This window comes from Crassostrea angulata, chromosome 2 (genome assembly GCF_025612915.1).
Source record: "Crassostrea angulata isolate pt1a10 chromosome 2, ASM2561291v2, whole genome shotgun sequence".
In the NCBI taxonomy this organism is placed as follows: Eukaryota; Metazoa; Mollusca; class Bivalvia; order Ostreida; family Ostreidae; genus Magallana; species Magallana angulata.
The window spans coordinates 6287131-6304890 of NC_069112.1; the positions used below are offsets into that span (position 1 = coordinate 6287131).

Below are 17760 nucleotides of genomic sequence, written 5' to 3' on the forward strand. Positions count from 1 at the left end.
AGAAGTTCGTGGCTTTATAGGTATGTGTAGTTATTACAGGAGATTTATACCGAACTTCTCTAAGATTGCAGAACCATTGATTGACTTAACCAGAAAATATGCAAGGTTCAAATGGACACCATGTTGCCAAAAAGCGTTTGACTTTATTAAAGAAAGTTTAACGGTAGTGCCTTTACTAGCATATCCAGATACTAATAAACCGTACACCCTGTACACCGATGCCAGCGACAATTGTATTGGAGCGTGCCTCACTCAAAAGACAGATGAGGGAGAAGATAAGCCAATATATTACTTATCCCACAAGCTGAGTAAAACTCAAGAAAAGTGGTCAACCATAGAAAAGGAGGCATTTGCAATCCATTACGCCCTTCAGAAGTTAGACCATTATTTACACGGTGCTCAGTTTACTATTAGAACAGACCATAAGCCGCTCAAGTATATCTTAGAATCTCCAATGCAAAATAAGAAAATTCAACTATGGGCATTAAGTATTGCAGGATATAACTGTAAGGTAGAGTACATAGAAGGAAGATTTAACTGCTGTGCAGATCTCTTATCCAGATTACCGACAGTCAACCTCGAGTGTGAAGAGGAAGAACAATCAGAGCATGATGAACCAGATGTTAAGGACAATTTCTTTGAAGTAAACGTACTTAACTCCAATGCCTTTTCGCCTAAGCGATTAGCCAGATGTGAAGTTAAACAACACGACGAATTGGTCAAACCCTTTATTGATCTACCAGAAGAAATCAACATCAAAGAAAGTCAACAACACGATGAGCAGATTAAGAAACTGAAGAATCGGTTAAATAAAGGAACAGCAACGGCAACCGAAGAGAAGAAGTTTTTGGAAATTGATGGTTTAATGTACTATCTTTCAGATGAAGTAGGACTTGATCTATCAGGACCATATCCAACATCCTTGTCGGGAAACAAGTACATAGTTTCTTTTATTGACATTTACTCTGGTTGGCCAGAAGCTTTTCCCGTTCCTGATAAGTCAGCTGACAACATAGTACATCTTATATTAGAAGAAATATATCCAAGATATGGCTGTCCTCTTCAAATCCTCACAGACAACGGAACAGAAAATGTGAATAAGAAAGTGGAAGAAACTTTAAAAGAATTGAATATCAACCATATCAAAACATCTTATTACAGCCCTCAAGGTAATGGTAAAGTAGAACGATTTCATAGAACTCTACATGACGTGATGGCTAAGAAAATAACAGACAACGCTCAAACATGGGATATTCATCTTAATCAGACGTTGGCAGCCATTCGTTTCCATCCTAACGATTCGTCAAAGTTTTCTCCATATTACCTTATGTACAACAGAGATGTCGTATTACCTCTTGATACGTTGATGAAACCTCGAAGGAGATATGCGGGAGAAGATCAACACAAGATCGCCCCTCAAGAACAACATAAAGCTTTTCTGCTAGTACATCGTAATATGAAGGAAGCCAAGAAGAAACAGAAAGCTCAGGCCGATAAGAAAAGCAAAGATGAAAATTTTCAGGTAGGTGATCCTGTCTACCTTAAGAACAACAGAAGACAAAATAAGTTAGATAAAAAGTGGCTACCATATTATCGAATCATAGAACAGAAAGGAACAGTTAGTTTCGTGGTGAGAGACCAATTGACTGGATTAACCACCAAATGCCATGCACGACAATTAAGACTAGCAGACATTTCGCACTGGCCCCTGTCTTCAACTACTGAAGATGGTGGAAGAACTCTAAGAAAAACTAACTATGTGGTGCCACCAGAAGATGAATCGTCGTCAGAAAATGAAGACATGCAACCAGCACCATTGGAAAGAGCTATACAGTCCAAACAATGGGAAAGAGAAGGATCTTCAGACGAAGAGGATATTCCCCTAGCAGAACTTCAAAGACGTATAAGAGCTAAGAAGATCATGGATGATCAGCAGTATAAACACGAGAATGATCAGACCGTAGATTCAGAATCAGATGAGACCCATGAGTCAAATCAAAGTGGTGAAAATAGTGGCCAAGACTATGAAATACCCTTAGATAACCCAAATGTCCCCTTAGATGAAAATATGGAAATAGATGAAATAGTCCCTAAAGTAGGTCTAGGCTTCAAACCAATCCCTAAACCGCGTAAATCAATCCATAAACCCTGTAGGGAAAATAGTAAACAAAAGTTTGCTGTAGATTGTTTGGCTATTATGAAGGAATTAGCCAAAATAATAAACTAAATAAATTATATTATTGTATATGTAGATGTAAATAATCTTGAATAAGCTTAGCTTTGTATATATTGCACGCTTTTAAAAAGGTATGACAGGATGACCCCCTGTGACATAAAACATGTATTGAGATTCGCCGACTAGCAAACGCGGAATCAGCACCTCGGTTATTTGTATGTATATGCGGAGTTAAAGAGATTTAACATATACTCGAAATACATGAAACAGCGACTAAGTAAAGAAACTGTAAGACTACATGATTTAAGATTATTGGTAAAAACATTCCAATATTGCGTTTGACATCCTGAGTATGGGACAAGGTTCCGCAGGTTTTCATGGTTTAACGATATTAAAGTTTTCTCCATGAATTCACTTATGTCGGAATTGCCAGTAATTAATTTGCAACCCATGAAATCCTTGTCTTGAGTGGGAAGCCCCTGGTTTTATGTGTGTTTAACTTTGGCAGTAACAATAACGATAGGACTTTGTATTAAGAAACGCAAAACTATTAAAAAGTGGGTTGGTATATGATGTGCATGGTGGTTGCTGGACAGGTTGTCGAAAAAGGGGTAGTGACGGAGATAAGAAAGGTTCTTCCAAAGACACTGTATTTTGTTGTGTGAATCCAAAGAAATGGACCTCTAGTGACATTATTGAACTTGAACCAATCCCGAAAGGCACTAGGATCCAAGAGAAACCCCGACGGAGCGGAAGAATCGCAACTCGCTAATTGACCAGTAACACGGGGACAATTTCGACTAAACTAGCACAACAATTTCTTGGAGAGGAGAAAAATGAAGAATATCCATGGGCAAAATACTATAGACCGGACCCAGAGCTGGCACGTAAATACCTGGAAGTGAAGGCCGCGATGTCTACGCAACAGAGGAACGCAGGAGACGCTCCGCGAGAAGTCGCCTCGCCATCCGCGCCGACCCTCTATCCACGGGTGCCGATGATGGATGAATAATTAAGCTACAGCCGCGAAGAAGTTGTGTATTCCTTATGAAAGGATTGTGAAATTTAGCGAAAATTAAAAAATGTGAAATGTGTTAAAGTAGAAATGTGCGTTATCTTGTGCTAATATAAATCTTGTATTTGGTGATTCACTCTGGAGAACTTCAGGAAGAAACCGATGGACTCCGAACCTATGACGCAAACCTCACCCCTAAGAAGGAAGAGATATTTTGTGAACTTACAAGCATGAACTTTGTATATATATGTGACATCAAGCTTAACCATACTTAGTATTACTTTGATGATGAATTACGATTATTTTCATCTTGATCATTACTGTCATACTTTATTCATTATTGTTTTCATGGTCGTAATGCGATATAATCAAACAACTATATATGATTTTATGTATACATCCTGGTTATAGATTTGTTTTTGTAGATGAATGATGTTCCAAGCCGGAGGTGGAAACATGTCGCTTGTTACTATCTCTTAACATAGATGTTCTGACTGGTATGTCACTAGGAAGTTCGTCTGATCAAGGGTAGATCAAGGACGCTTTCCTATTCCGGGCGCCAGGCATGAGAAATCTCCCTTCGGGATATTTCTTTTGTTTGGGGGACGTATGTAAACAGATAGCCATGCTATGACCTTGAATTGCTAGCATTACATAATGGTAACTATGATATTTATGTGTACCTAGATGCTGCGCACTGAATGGTGTTAATGATAATTGACAGAATGAACTCTGTGATTCTTGTAGCAATGCGTAGTATTCCTAAATGATGTTATAAAACCAGGTGCATAATACGGGCATAATAATATCCAAATTGAGAGTTTAACAACATGTGACATGTTTGGCGATTCTGTGTCTGCAACGATTGCTCTAGTACTCTATATTGAGTCATGTATTGTGTATTTTATATATTAACCTTTGTAACCTTTTATGCCGTGTATGAATGAACGTATTGTGAGTAAGTGATGCCTCATACTAGGTGGGGGACTCCGAGACCCAGGACTCGGAGACTCAAATCCTGCATCCAGACTCTTTGATTGGCAGTTTTGACGGTTTTGTTACTTTATTTAGGAATAAACTATTAATCTTAATTTTGAACACTAAATGTTCACTCATGATCGCCGTAAATGGGCCGAACTAGTCAGAACTGTCCATCATAAGTAAAATGTTATATATACCCATGTAAAATGATGTTGAGGAGATTAAGATAGATCCCGCAGATAGATAGATAGAGAGATTTAGATAGATTCCGCTTATTGAGATAGATCATGAGACTCCTGATTTGGGCTGCTATTAGCTGATGTAATTGTAACTATACGATCACGCTTAATAAAACCGCTTGAGAAAGAAATACTGGACTTGTCATCACTAAGTTTGAACTGACCCTCAATTGGATCCGTGAGACGGAAGGCTTACACATCTAACTAAAGTGAATCCAAAAGGAGGTTGGTTTTCAGATTTGGTTCGCCCCAATACATAATTGTCTTGTTATTGTATATAAAGTTACAGCATCATATTTTACTTTTTTGTACCAAATACAACAGTAGTGTCTTTCTAAGAAAAAAACTAAAACTAAAAAGAAAAACACATTTATTGAGTTCTATCTACAGATTGCTACGACTCACCAAACATCATTTGTATATAAGTAGTATGTATTTCATGGTAAGCGTAAATACAAAGAAAGAAAAAAATCAGTACACTTAAACTTGGTCACAATATTCCTCCAAAACTATTTACATAAACATGAACTTTCAATCTACCTGATCAATATAACTCAGTTTTTTATGAGGGAGAAATGTGCTACATCCACCATTAGTGTACGTATAAATTTTGTAGGTATGTTCTTACAAAATGCATCATAAACCCAATACAAAGAGTTGCATCAAATGATTAACCACATGGCCTATATAACATTTGCCTTACACCACTATCCCATGGTGTAACTTGTAATAACATTGTAAGTATGCAGGTCTTAGATCATTTAAGGCATCATTCAGCTGTACACATATAATATATTGGCATACACATTAAATAACTACTTTAAAAAATGTTCACTACAATAAAATACAGTATTTAGGTATGGTCAAATTTGAATGTGGGATCACCCATTGATCACACTTATCATGACATTTTGTAGTAATATATTAATATATAAACTGATACTCCATAGCTCCCCCCCACTTTTTTTTTGCGAAGTTAGGCCTAACCATAAGGCCAGAGCAGGTTCAGCCCCCCCCCCCCAATTTTTTCTCGCAGCAAAGATAATTGTTCCTAAATCTACCTTGAAAAGATGGAAATATTGAGAAATTGGAGTTACAGGTTATTTGTTAGTAAGATTTCTCTTTTTTTTTGGAACTATAGGTATACCCCCCCCCCCCGCATTAGGATTTTGGGAATTAGTTTTCTGCTTGTCAAGATTGATTAATCTAGCCTCCCGCCCCCCGACTTTCAATTTACTTCCGACGCCACTGTACTCAATAAACTCTCCTACAAAAAAATGTCAGGGATCAACAACATAAAATACAGATATCTCTAGAAAACATTAGTAGAAGGGGATAACTTTCTTTCATTTCAAATTCAAGAATACAAATTGAAGTTATCCCCCTTTGCATGTGTTGTTTAATCAATTTCTTGTGTGCAAATCAAAACTAAAAAAAAAAAATCATCACACATTCGTAAAATTTCTAAGGAATATCTCTGTCCCAGCACCAAAGTACAGCAGAGATTTATAAGAGATCCCAGGAGCTTATTATGTGAAACACACATATAGTACAAATGTAAAATGACAACTTAATAAACTAATACTAAATAGAATTAATAAAAAGGATGACTAACACATTAATGTTAAATCCATGAACACAGAAATGGAATCCATTGATGATGCGTTATTTATGTTCAGTTTACTTTCAGAAAAACCGAGTCTATTGATGGCGCATTATTTCCATTGGAATTACTTGACTTCTGTGACTCCATTGGAATTATGGGTAATCCAGGCAGGTTTTCTACTGTCTCCCACTGAACTGGCCTGAAGGCATTTTAAAAGCAGCTTGTCTGCAAGAAACACAAATAATTAGTTTATAACTGTATTAAAGGAAAGAAAAAGTGAGCAAGCTCAAATACCCCACGTTCTCCCATTACTTGACAATGCTGCACATCATAAAAGAAAGAACAAGATATCTGTGAGCCAATGCTCACTAGTGATACCCCCGCTCTGATGTGAATATGCAAAATAAGCAAAGTCGACATTTAATAGAAAGCTGGCATCCGATTGGTACAGAAATATATCCCACAATATGGCATGCCTAAACAAATAGTGTGTTAAAATTTCAAGCATCTGCGATAAATAGCTGCTGAGAAATCTTTGAGGAAAATTTGTTTAAAATTTTAAGATTAAATAAAAAAAGTACTCATTCAACAGGAAGTTGACGTCCGATTGGTACAAAAATATATCCCACGATATGGCATGCCTTAACAAACACTGTGTAAAAATTTCAAGCATCAGCGATAAATAGCTGCTGAGAAATCTTTGACGAAAATTTAGGCTTAAAATAAACAGTCATTATTTAATAGGAAGTTGACTTCTGATTGATTCAAAAATATATCCCACACTAGGCATGTGAAAACAAAAAGTGTGTTAAAATTTAAAGCATCTGCGATAAATAGTTGCTGAGAAATCTTTGACGGAAATTTGTTTGACAATTTTGGCTAAAAATAAGCAAAGTCGTCATTTAACAGGAAGTTGACGTCCGATTGGTACAAAAATATATTCCACGATATGGCATGCCCTAACAAACACTGTGTAAAAATTTCAAGCATCTGCGATAATACAGAAATTTTTGTTACAGACGGACAAACAGACAGACGGACGGACAGACACAAAAGGGTAAAACAGTATACCCCCTCTCCTTCGGAGCGGGGGTATAAAAAGTGAGCAAGCTCAAATACCAACGTTCTCCCATTACTTGACAATGCTACACATCATGAATGACAGAGTATGCATTAAATAAAAAAACAAAACAAGAGGCCCATGGGCCACATCACTCACCTAAGGAACAACAGGTATGATAAAATCAGCCTAATGGTGTCAGAATACAAACTAGCTGGACAATGTAGTACAATGTATAATACATTTAGATTCTGTATAAATAAAAATCCATTTTCCCCCTATTGGATATTCTAATGTTTAATATCATTAGTCCATTTTCTAAGAGGATGATATTATAAAACTGTGAACCCCTTGTAAGGCCAAATAATAGTCAAGAATAGTCAGAGGCCAAAGTCTAAACAATTTTAAAGACTCAGCCCTATTCAAAATGCTGGCATAAAAGCAAAAATATATATATACATTTATTTATTTATCTATATCTTTAGCATTTCAGCTTTTGTGAACAATTAAAATGTTTTCCTTGTAAATTGAATCCCCAATGTAGCCCCACCCTACTCCTTAGATTTGATCTTTGAATCTATATTATCTAAGGTTGCTTTCATTAAAGTTAGAGCTTTTCTACACAAATGGTTTTATAGAAGAAGATTTTTAAAGATGTTTCCCTATATATTCCTATGTAAAAAGTTGATCTCACCCCCCAAGTTGTCACCCCATCCTAACCCAGGGGATCACGATTTGAACAAACTTGAGTTCGTCCCCCTTCCCCCATTGTGGCCCCACCCTACACCCTGGGGTCATGATTTTCACAACTTTGACATGAGGATGCTTTTACTTCTGTTTCAGCTTTCCTGGCTGAATAGTTTCTGGGGAGAAGATTTTTAAACATTTACTCTACATTAGTACATTCATATGTAAAAATTTGATCCCCCATTGACTAAATAGTGGCCCCACCCTTCGGGAGGGGGGGGGGGGGTCTAGATGTTTACAACTTTAAATCTACACTACCTGAGGTGTGTTCCACAAAAATATCAGCTTTCCTGGCTGCCAGATTAGTTTCTGAAAAGAAGATTTTTTTAAAGATTTACTCTAAATATACGTATGTAAAAGTTCGACGTCCCATTGTGGCCCCACCCTAACCCCAGTGGTCAAGATTTTCACAACTTTGAATCTACACTACCTGAGGATGCTTTCGCATCAGTTTCAGCTTTCCTGGCCAAATGATTCTTGAGAAAAAGATTTTTGAAAAAAATTCTTAAGAATTTTCAATATTTTCTAATTATCTCACCTTAAAAAAGGGCATGGTGCTTAATTTTCACGACTTTGAATTCCCTCTGCCTAAGGGTGCTTTGTGCCCAGTTTTTTTTTAATTTGCCCAGTAGTTTAGGAGAAGATGTTGAACATGTGAAAAATTTATGGACAGAGGACAGACAGAAAAACAAACAGACAGACAGACGACAGACAAATTGTGATCAGAAAAGGTCACTTGAGCTTTCAGCTCAGGTAAGCTAAAAATGATTAAGGTCATTACTTGCAAAACATCATCAGATCAAAACTTTCTGCAATTATGCACATATCTAATCATTTATCTTAAACAACAACAATATACTAATTAATTCTAATGGTTAAAAAATTCAAGACAAAACATTGTAATTAAATTTCCAAGAAACATGAAAATCAACACATTATGCCCCAACTACGTAAAAAGTTTTACGAAATTCAATACAGCTGTTTGAGAAGAGTCACGCTTACAAAAAAATCATTCAAAAAAATCGTTCAAAATATGGCCAAAATTCAAGTTCAATGGGGCTAAAATTTCCAGAAAGATAAATGAATCGGAACTTCCTAGTAATTAGCACATCTACACATTGTGTCCTAAATACCTTAAAAGTTTCATAAAATTTTGTGCAGCTGTTTAATATAAGTTTTGCTTAAAAATAATAGTTATTGTTTTTTTTATTTTAAAAACCCTATATGTATAGATTTGAAGAAGAAAATTGTACCTCAATGTGCTCAATTCCTCAAATTAAAAACATTCAAAAATTTTATTTGTCTTCTCCATTATAATTAAATGACTGTTATTTACTTCGCGTACAATCCAGGATAATTTTCCGCTGTGATATTCTTAGGAATAGCGATAATTACTTTATCCCCGCACCGCAACAGAAATGTGTCAGAAATATGGAAACTGTTTTAAAGATGTCGTTTTTATTTACTCGTGTCTGAAAAACTATCAAAATTGATGTAGATTTCACATTATTTATTGTATAAAGAGAGGGCCGCAGAGAGTAGATATATACAGATTACTAGTATCATTCTTTTATTTTGTTTGTACAAGTATTTAACATACTCTAATTCATAGAGATTTTCTAATGTTCAACCAAAATTTCAGCGTCAATTGTAGAATTATAAGCAAGATACAGAGCTCACAGTTCGCCTAGGTTTGATTCATATTTTGTTCACATGAGTTTATTACATTCAGCTTATGATTTTTAACTTGGTATTTCCTATTCAGCATTTAAACTGGAAAAAACGAATGGCCTGAGATTTTATATTCTTTTATTCACTCAAGACCAGTTCACTGGTATTTGAGGTTCAAAATCAGTTTATACAAATGTACACAAATACATGAGTTTATTACATTCAGCTTATGATTTTTAACTTGGTATTTCCTATTCAGCATTTAAACTGGAAAAAACGAATGGCCTAAGATTTTATATTCTTTTATTCACTCAAGACCAGTTCACTGGTATTTGAGGTTCAAAATCAGTTTATACAAATGTACACAAACACAGTGAAGGATCAAATGTACAGTAGGAGTAATAATGACGAAAAAATGTTAAGTTTACAATACAATAAGATGTTAAAGTTGATTTCTGAACGAACAGACTTTGAAAATTTTCTTATTAAATATAGACAAATTTTTTACTGTTTTAATCTTTAGTTTTTAAGATCTGTGTACAAACATAGAATTGTGAGCAAATCTCTGTATCTTGCTTATAATTTGAAGCTGAACACTCAAATATGGTTAGTAAATAGAAATTGAAAACAATTAAACACAAGAAACATTCACTATAACAAATAAAGAACACAATTTATTTTTTCGAAATGAATCATATACATGTGAATCTCGATAACTCGAACTTCAGGGGACCCTAATTAAACTTCGAGAGATCAAGAGTTCGAGAGATCAAAAGTTTAAAAAAATCCGGACATTTTTGTTCCGGTCATTTTGGTTCTAAAATTATAGTGGCCGGAAATTTATATGTAGAACATGGAAGGATAGTCTGAGATGATTTCAATCGTATTTTCTGCTACATTACTTCAATTAAAATAATACAGAACTTACTTGTGTGGTTATTAAGTGTATTATTTCATTTTAAAAAAACTATTAAGCATATTATGTTTTCTTAATCATTACGTTAGAATATTTTAAATAAACAGCATTTACCGTAACATTCACAAGTTGTTGAAATTAATAGTTCACTTATAAATTACCTATCTACCCTTTGAAAGAAGCCAGGGGTAGTGTCACTTACGTAATCAACCAATTAACACTACCACGCTAGCCCCCAGGAGTTCACTCAACCATCCAGGTAAGGTCCACGCGGAGCGATAATTATACGCTTGATCGGCCGTGTGTGTACACAGCAACCACTTCGAGTTATCAAGAGTGAAAAACAATGAAATATGTATAACTGGACCCAGGTTTTACTTCGAGAGATCAAGAACTTCGAGAGATCGGAGTTCGAGAGATCAAGAGTAAATTTGCTTAGTTATATAGATAACAAAAATTGGGACCGTGAGTTCACTTCGAGGGATCAAGAACTTCGAGAGATCGAAGTTCGAGCCATCGAGTGTCACCTGTATATACATGTATATACCTACATATTTCCGTTAGCAATGTCAAAATTTATTTAAACTGAATAAACTCGAGAAAATGCCGAGCATCGCAACAAAACCTATTGCATTAATCTACCATTACGCAAAAGATAATGCCGATCGAATTACCGATAGAATGAATTGTATTTCAATATTTTTTGATACATCAGATTTTGCTTAATTTGCGCAGGTAAACAGTTAACTGTTTGATTTACCAAAGTCTCTGTTTGATTTGATACGTAAAAATCACGAAATAATACAGACGATAGTTCCCAGGTTACAAGCAGAAATAATGAAAACGAAACGAAAATCGGAACAAGCTAACACAACGCATTGAAATATTTAGCCTCAATTTACTTCACAAAATCGGCAACAATATATGTTGCATGTTTCAAAAATTTCCCTTCATACGCGAACTGTTGCACAACAAGTAAATTCATCATAGTCAGATCGACCCTTTTTCGCATAATGTCATGGCTGCTTTAAACAAAGAACCTCGTTTTAGAAGTATGGAATACGAGTCTAGGTAAAATGGGTATGCAAACCCGGGTCGTGGCAAAATAAAAGCCAAGGCAGATCGGCAATCGTCAATTCCAAATACGCATTATTTTGCAGCAATATTTACAGCGAATACAAATATACTAGTCCATCAAAAATCCTGAAATTTTAATGAGATTGGCAGATTAATAACTGCCAATCTTTGTTTTGCCCAGACCAAGTCTTGCCTACCCATTTTACCGGATGCTGGATTACCAGATACCGAACCCGAAGCTATTAAACTGATTGAAACACGCATTTCCTTTATTATTATTTTCGTAATAACTCAGATTTGAAACAGAATTAGCACTTTATTTTTGCAATTTATATTTTCCTTCCCCTAAGGATAATTTATGCTAAACTACGTTGAATTGGAATCAATAGTTCTTGAGAAGAAGGTTTTTAAAAATGCACCCCCCTTTTTCTACAGTTTCAAGGTTTTCTCCGCTTTGAATACAGATCGGACTTTTATTTTTGCAATTTATATTCGCCCTCACATAAGGATGCTTTGTGCCAAATTTGGTTGAAATTGGATAAGCGGTTTTAGAGAAGCAGTTAAAAATGTAAAAAGTTTACAGACGGACAGACAGACAGACGGACGACGGACAAAATGTGATCAGAATAGCTCAATTGAGCTTTCAGCTCAGGTGAGCTAAAAACAAAGGGGACCCTACGAAACCTGAAAATTATCGTCCTATAACTTTATTAAGTTGTCTTGGTAAACTATTTACATCTATTTTAAGCACACGGCTGGAAGCATATGCAAATGAGATTAATATAATAAGTGAGAGCCAAACTGGTTTCCGAAAAGGCTATTCTACCCTAGATCATGCGTTAACTTTGCAGTTTTTATCAGAAACTCTTATGAAACAGAAAAAGAAATTATTTTGTGCCTTCATCGATTTTAAACAAGCATTTGACACTATTTGGAGAAGTGGATTATGGTACAAAATGTCAAAAAAATGGTCTTAGTGGAAAATGTTATGTTTATATTAAAAATATGTACCAGGGTATTAAATCTCTTATTAGTATGGATGGTACACCATCTGATTTTATAAACTGTAATGTTGGAGTTCGCCAAGGCGAAAACCTATCACCATTTTTGTTTTCATTGTATATCAGTGATTTGGAGAATTTCTTATTAGACAAAAACATTGAAGGTCGCAAGAGTATTTCTGATGTTATAGAAAATGAATTATTTATGTATATGAAACTGTTTATCCTTTTTTATGCTGATGATACTGTAATTATGACTGAGACTGCCGAAGACCTCCAAAATGCACTGAATGAATTTTATGTATATTGTAGTCAATGGAAGTTACAAGTCAATACTGACAAAACAAAAATTTTGATTTTTTCAAAAGGCCCTCCACCGGAAAACGTGTTTTATTACAATAAGGTTGCTATGGAAAATGTCAAAGATTTTGAATACCTGGTATAATCTTTTCCAGAACAGGATCATTTGCTAAAGCTAAAAAGACATTTGTGTGAACAGGCACATAAAGCAATGTACAGTGTTATTAGAAAAATAAGACAATTTAATTTACCTGTCGATTGTCAGTTTGACTTATTTGATAAAATTGTAGTCCCAGTGTTATTGTATGGGTGCGAAATTTAGGGTTACGAAAATATAGAAGTTATTGAACGTGTACATTTAAAATTTTAAAAATATGTTTTTAACTTAAAAAGTAGTACACCATCCTATATGGTTTACGGGGAAACAGGTCGTTTCCCTTTATGTATCAATGTATATACCAGAATGATTTCCTACTGGTCAAAGTTATTTACAAACTCTGAAAGCAAAATTGTATCTGTTTTATATAAGTTTTTGGTCTTGCAATATCAAAAGGGAAATATGTCAAACTCTTGGATTGTAGGTGTTAAAAATATTTTAGATATGTGTGGTTTTTCGAATATTTGGTATGAACAAAATATTTTAAATGTAAAGTGGATTTCTACAATTGTAAAACAAAGGTTACAAGACCAATATATCCAAAAATGGTCTAGTGACATTAATGACTCGTCAAAAGGGCAAATTTACAAGATTTTTAAGAAAAATTTTAATTACGAAAATTACATTAATATATTGCCACTTAGGCTCAGAAAGGTTTTTATGAAATTTAGAACCTCAAATCACCATCTCCCAGTGGAGACTGGGAGATGGTACAATACACCTTTAAACCAAAGAGTGTGTAAACTGTGTAATTCTGGTCAAATTGCTGACGAATTTCATTATATTCTGGAATGTAAAGAACTATTGACATTTAGACGTAAATATCTTGATGAAAAATACTGGTCAGCGCCAAATACTATTAAGTTTTGTGAACTTATGTCTTGTTCAAATGCTACAAACCTGAAAAAATTATGTTATTTTATTATCAAAATATACAGTTTGATATAATAGTCTGTCCTCCATTATTATACTTTTTTCTATCTTCATTGTAAATATTGTATATTTATGCTTATTTACTATTTATTTACTACTTATCTATTCATTTATACAATGTACCTCTGACTTTTGAATTGTAAATAATGATTGACCTCATGTACCATTCCATGGTGTGAGCGAAATAAACTGAATTGAACTGAATTTATTATTTGTCTAATTAATTAAATTAAGTCAATTAACATGTAACAAAACAACTGATTACAAATACATGCATCAGTGAGTTTTACCTTCGTTTAGTTGATGAGTTGTGTTGTGACGAGGTGTCGTGTATCGGGTGTCTCCATCAGGACGGGGTCTGTGTTCATCTACAACAAGTCATTAATTAGCTGTTAATTAATACGTACAGTATATGTAATGATAGAGCTACATCTACAAATTAAAACTTTAACCTGATTACCCTGACACTTTCTTTAATATTTATCTAATTAATTAAGTTAAGTCAATTAACATGTAACAAAATAACTTATTACAAATACATGTGTAACTCTATATATTTTATAATTAAATACAGAAACCTGCTATTTCTATTCACTAAATACAATGACATGTAACTGTACATTTAATCAATAAAATAATGTATCTAATTTCTCTTTCTTTTAGATAAACAATGAATCCCAATGACTGGTAGATACAGCTAACCCTGTAACAGTGAGTTGTTTATATTGACAAACAATCACACAGATAAACATGTCTTACATGTATCTTATTGACTGATAATTAACACGGACTGTGTGTCTTAGTTATCTATATCTAATTAATGTGAATGATAATGACTCAGACTTACCTGTCAGAGCGTCCTGTCTGGTGATATACCTGTAGACACACACCTTGTTGTTGTCCCATGATCCGACCCAGAGACGGTGAGTGTTGACATCATAACTCAGGCCCCGTGGTCTACCCATCTCTTGTGATTCTGTCAGTAGATGTGACAGAAACTGACCGTCCTTATTCAACATCTGTACTGTTTCGGTTCTACCATCACACACCAGGATGTGTGACAGCGCGTCAGTACAGATTCCATGTGGCAGTAGTCCTGATCCTGATGGATGTCCTGTGTAGGAGAAACGATGTCTTCCTCCACGCTCTGTCACCACTACAGCAGTGAGCCAGTCAGACACCACGACATCCCCATTGTTGTTCTCTGTTATATAGTAAGGTCTACTATACAGTCCCCGTCCTGTGTTGTCGTTCTGTATGGTTTGTGTGAGTTGTCCACTCTGGTTGTACCGGGTTACCTTGCCTGTGTATGTATCATTGTTATACATCCCGACCAGTAGATCCCAAGTGGACGGGGAACAGTACACACACCATGGGTCCCATGTAGAGTCTGTTCTCTCTATAAATGTGGTGGTTGTTTTCATATCCTTTGACAGTTTGTTGATGTTATAATCCTCATCTATATATATCAGTTCACTCTCACTGTTCACTGTTTGTAATCCTCTATAGTAACCACTACATGAATCCTCCACACGATGTAGAGGGACACCTGTTGTGTCTGTCAACATGATATTGTATTGATCACTGACCCAGACCCTGTCTAATGTCACACAGGAAATGTGTAAACAGCGATAAACATCTGTCACTGTGAGAGATTGATGGAACTCAGCACCAGACGTCAGTTTCAGCAGACACTGGTTTCCTACGCGTCGGTTTCCTCTCTCTGTGATTTGGATTGCACTCAGTGACTCCATCACATCCTCCTTGTTGAGTGACTCAGTCATGGAGAGCTGGCTGGTGTGGAGTGTAAGATGTATCTGGGGGAGGGCTGTCTTTGTGAATGAGAGGAATTGTAGCGCACTGAATATGAATGCTGGCTGTACATATCTGTGTTCATATCTCCTTAGTCTGACAATATGTCTGATCATTTCTATCTTCTGTTTTTTACATCTGTGTTTGAAATTTAAGTCACATAACACATTGTTCAATAGATCATACAGCACATAGTCAATGCGATCCTTCAGTCTCTGGGCCTTTGTTAACATCTCTGATTGAAGGGGGGAGAATTCTGTGTGACAGGTTTTGACATCAGTTTTGATTCCTGTCAGGAGAACAGGTCTGTAAAAGAGAGCCTCACTTCTGATGGTGTGAATGGTTCCTCTGTGTTGTTGTCGCTTTGATTTATAAGCTTTTTGCAGATCCTGAATTTTGTGCTTTTTTTTCCAAAGAGAAAACTTCTGATAGGGAATTTGTGTGATTTATGTCCAAACCAAAAATCACACACAGGAACTTGACAAGGTACACAGTACTTTGTATAAAAATGGCTAGGATGTCTCACACAGATCTCTTGTGTTGGGATGTAGTTGATTTGATCACGGTGTGACACAACATCATGGTCTATTGTTTTGAGATCTTGTACATGGTTCTCTTTACACTGGGGACACAGATCACATGGACACGATACACAAAAGTACTCTGTGTCCCCCGGACACTTAGAACACAGATGTACTTGGTACAGGGTGCTTGCTGTGTCCATGATGTGGGCGGTCTGGGTCACAACCTGTTGAATGAAAATAAAGAGTTTTAGAATTATTATTGCTTTATAGATGCAATGTCAAACTTTATAAGAAATATTTTAGTTTTTTTTTAAGAAATACCATATTTTCCCTACTTAGAAAATTGACGGTCCATCATTCTGGTTCTGATTATAGAGACACTCAACCAATAGAAAAATACAACACAAGATTGCTGAGAGAGAAAGAGGTGCGCTCTCTCTCTCTCTCTCTCTCTCTCTCTCTCTCTCTCTCTTGCCATCGTTTTATCTCTATATATCTTTCTCTGTTTCTCTCTCTTGGATATGTACATAATTGAGAAAGTGTACTATATGATTATCTAGCAAAGAAAGTCAGAGAGAAAAAAATAAAATAAGATGTAGAGTACACCTCTCAATTTAGTTGAATTCAATTACCGAGTATTTACTGTCTCAATTTACCTAACATGTATTCCTGCTCTTTTTATTTCTTTCTCTTAATCTCTGTTTCACCCCTGCGAATGTGTTCGGAATGTTTTCTTTATCGTTGCTAAGAATATAATAAATCCAGAGGTGCTCGAATGAAAGTTCACGAGACTTCACCGAGAATTGTTCAGTTCCTGTGAAATTTCGAGCGGAAGTATATGTGTTCGGATAATATTCTCAAAATACGTAAGTACTGGTCCTTTTTCATATCACACCCTGCTTCGATTTATGTTAAAACATGAAAATCGTCTGAGATGTATGTTTTATTTCACTACCTAGCGGTTATTTAAATTAAACGATGATATTCAGAAAGAGTTATCGTTCGTGTTCAACCACGTGTAGAGTGGTTAAAAATATATACATTGGGTTGCTTAATAAAATCATAGCCATGTTTGATGCTTGTTGTGTGCAATACTATGTTTTTAAAAAAAAATGTGTGTCTGTTTTGCATAAAAAATTAGTATATCGAGCCATTTTCAAGGAACATTCTGCATAAAATAGTACAGTCTGTTTCACTATTGATGCTATTACTAGGTCAGGCGCGGATCGAAAATAAACCCTAAGGCGGATCTCTTATAATCATTTTTTTTGTTGCAACAGCAGAAAAAACTATTTTTTTTTTTGGTATTGTCACATTTATTTCTAGAACACATTTTATCCACCAATTAATGAAGATAAAGTTTTAAATCAACAAACCTCTAGGTTTTGTATTGACTACAAGTACTAAAATTCTATGAAATAAACAGTAAACACGAGGCACGGTTTTGACTGCGAAACTGAAAGGGTCAAATAAAAACACGTGGTCTAAAATTTAAATGACAATAACATTCGCAGGGGTGTGTTTTTCATAATTTTAATACTAAAC

The 17760-nt window shown here is 35.3% G+C and overlaps 1 protein-coding gene across 1 annotated transcript; it reads right to left on the bottom strand.

Moving 5' to 3' along the window:
* Positions 1–14112: 14112 nt before the first annotated feature.
* On the bottom strand, positions 14113–16135 carry LOC128173076 (uncharacterized). The gene is made up of 2 exons (XM_052838802.1): positions 14727–16135; positions 14113–14247 (listed from the first exon to the last, which is right to left on the bottom strand). Exons 1-2 carry the CDS (start codon positions 15922–15924, stop codon positions 14156–14158), a joined length of 1290 nt encoding a protein of 429 aa, XP_052694762.1. The 5' UTR covers positions 15925–16135; the 3' UTR covers positions 14113–14155.
* Between the last annotated feature and the right edge of the window lie 1625 nt (positions 16136–17760).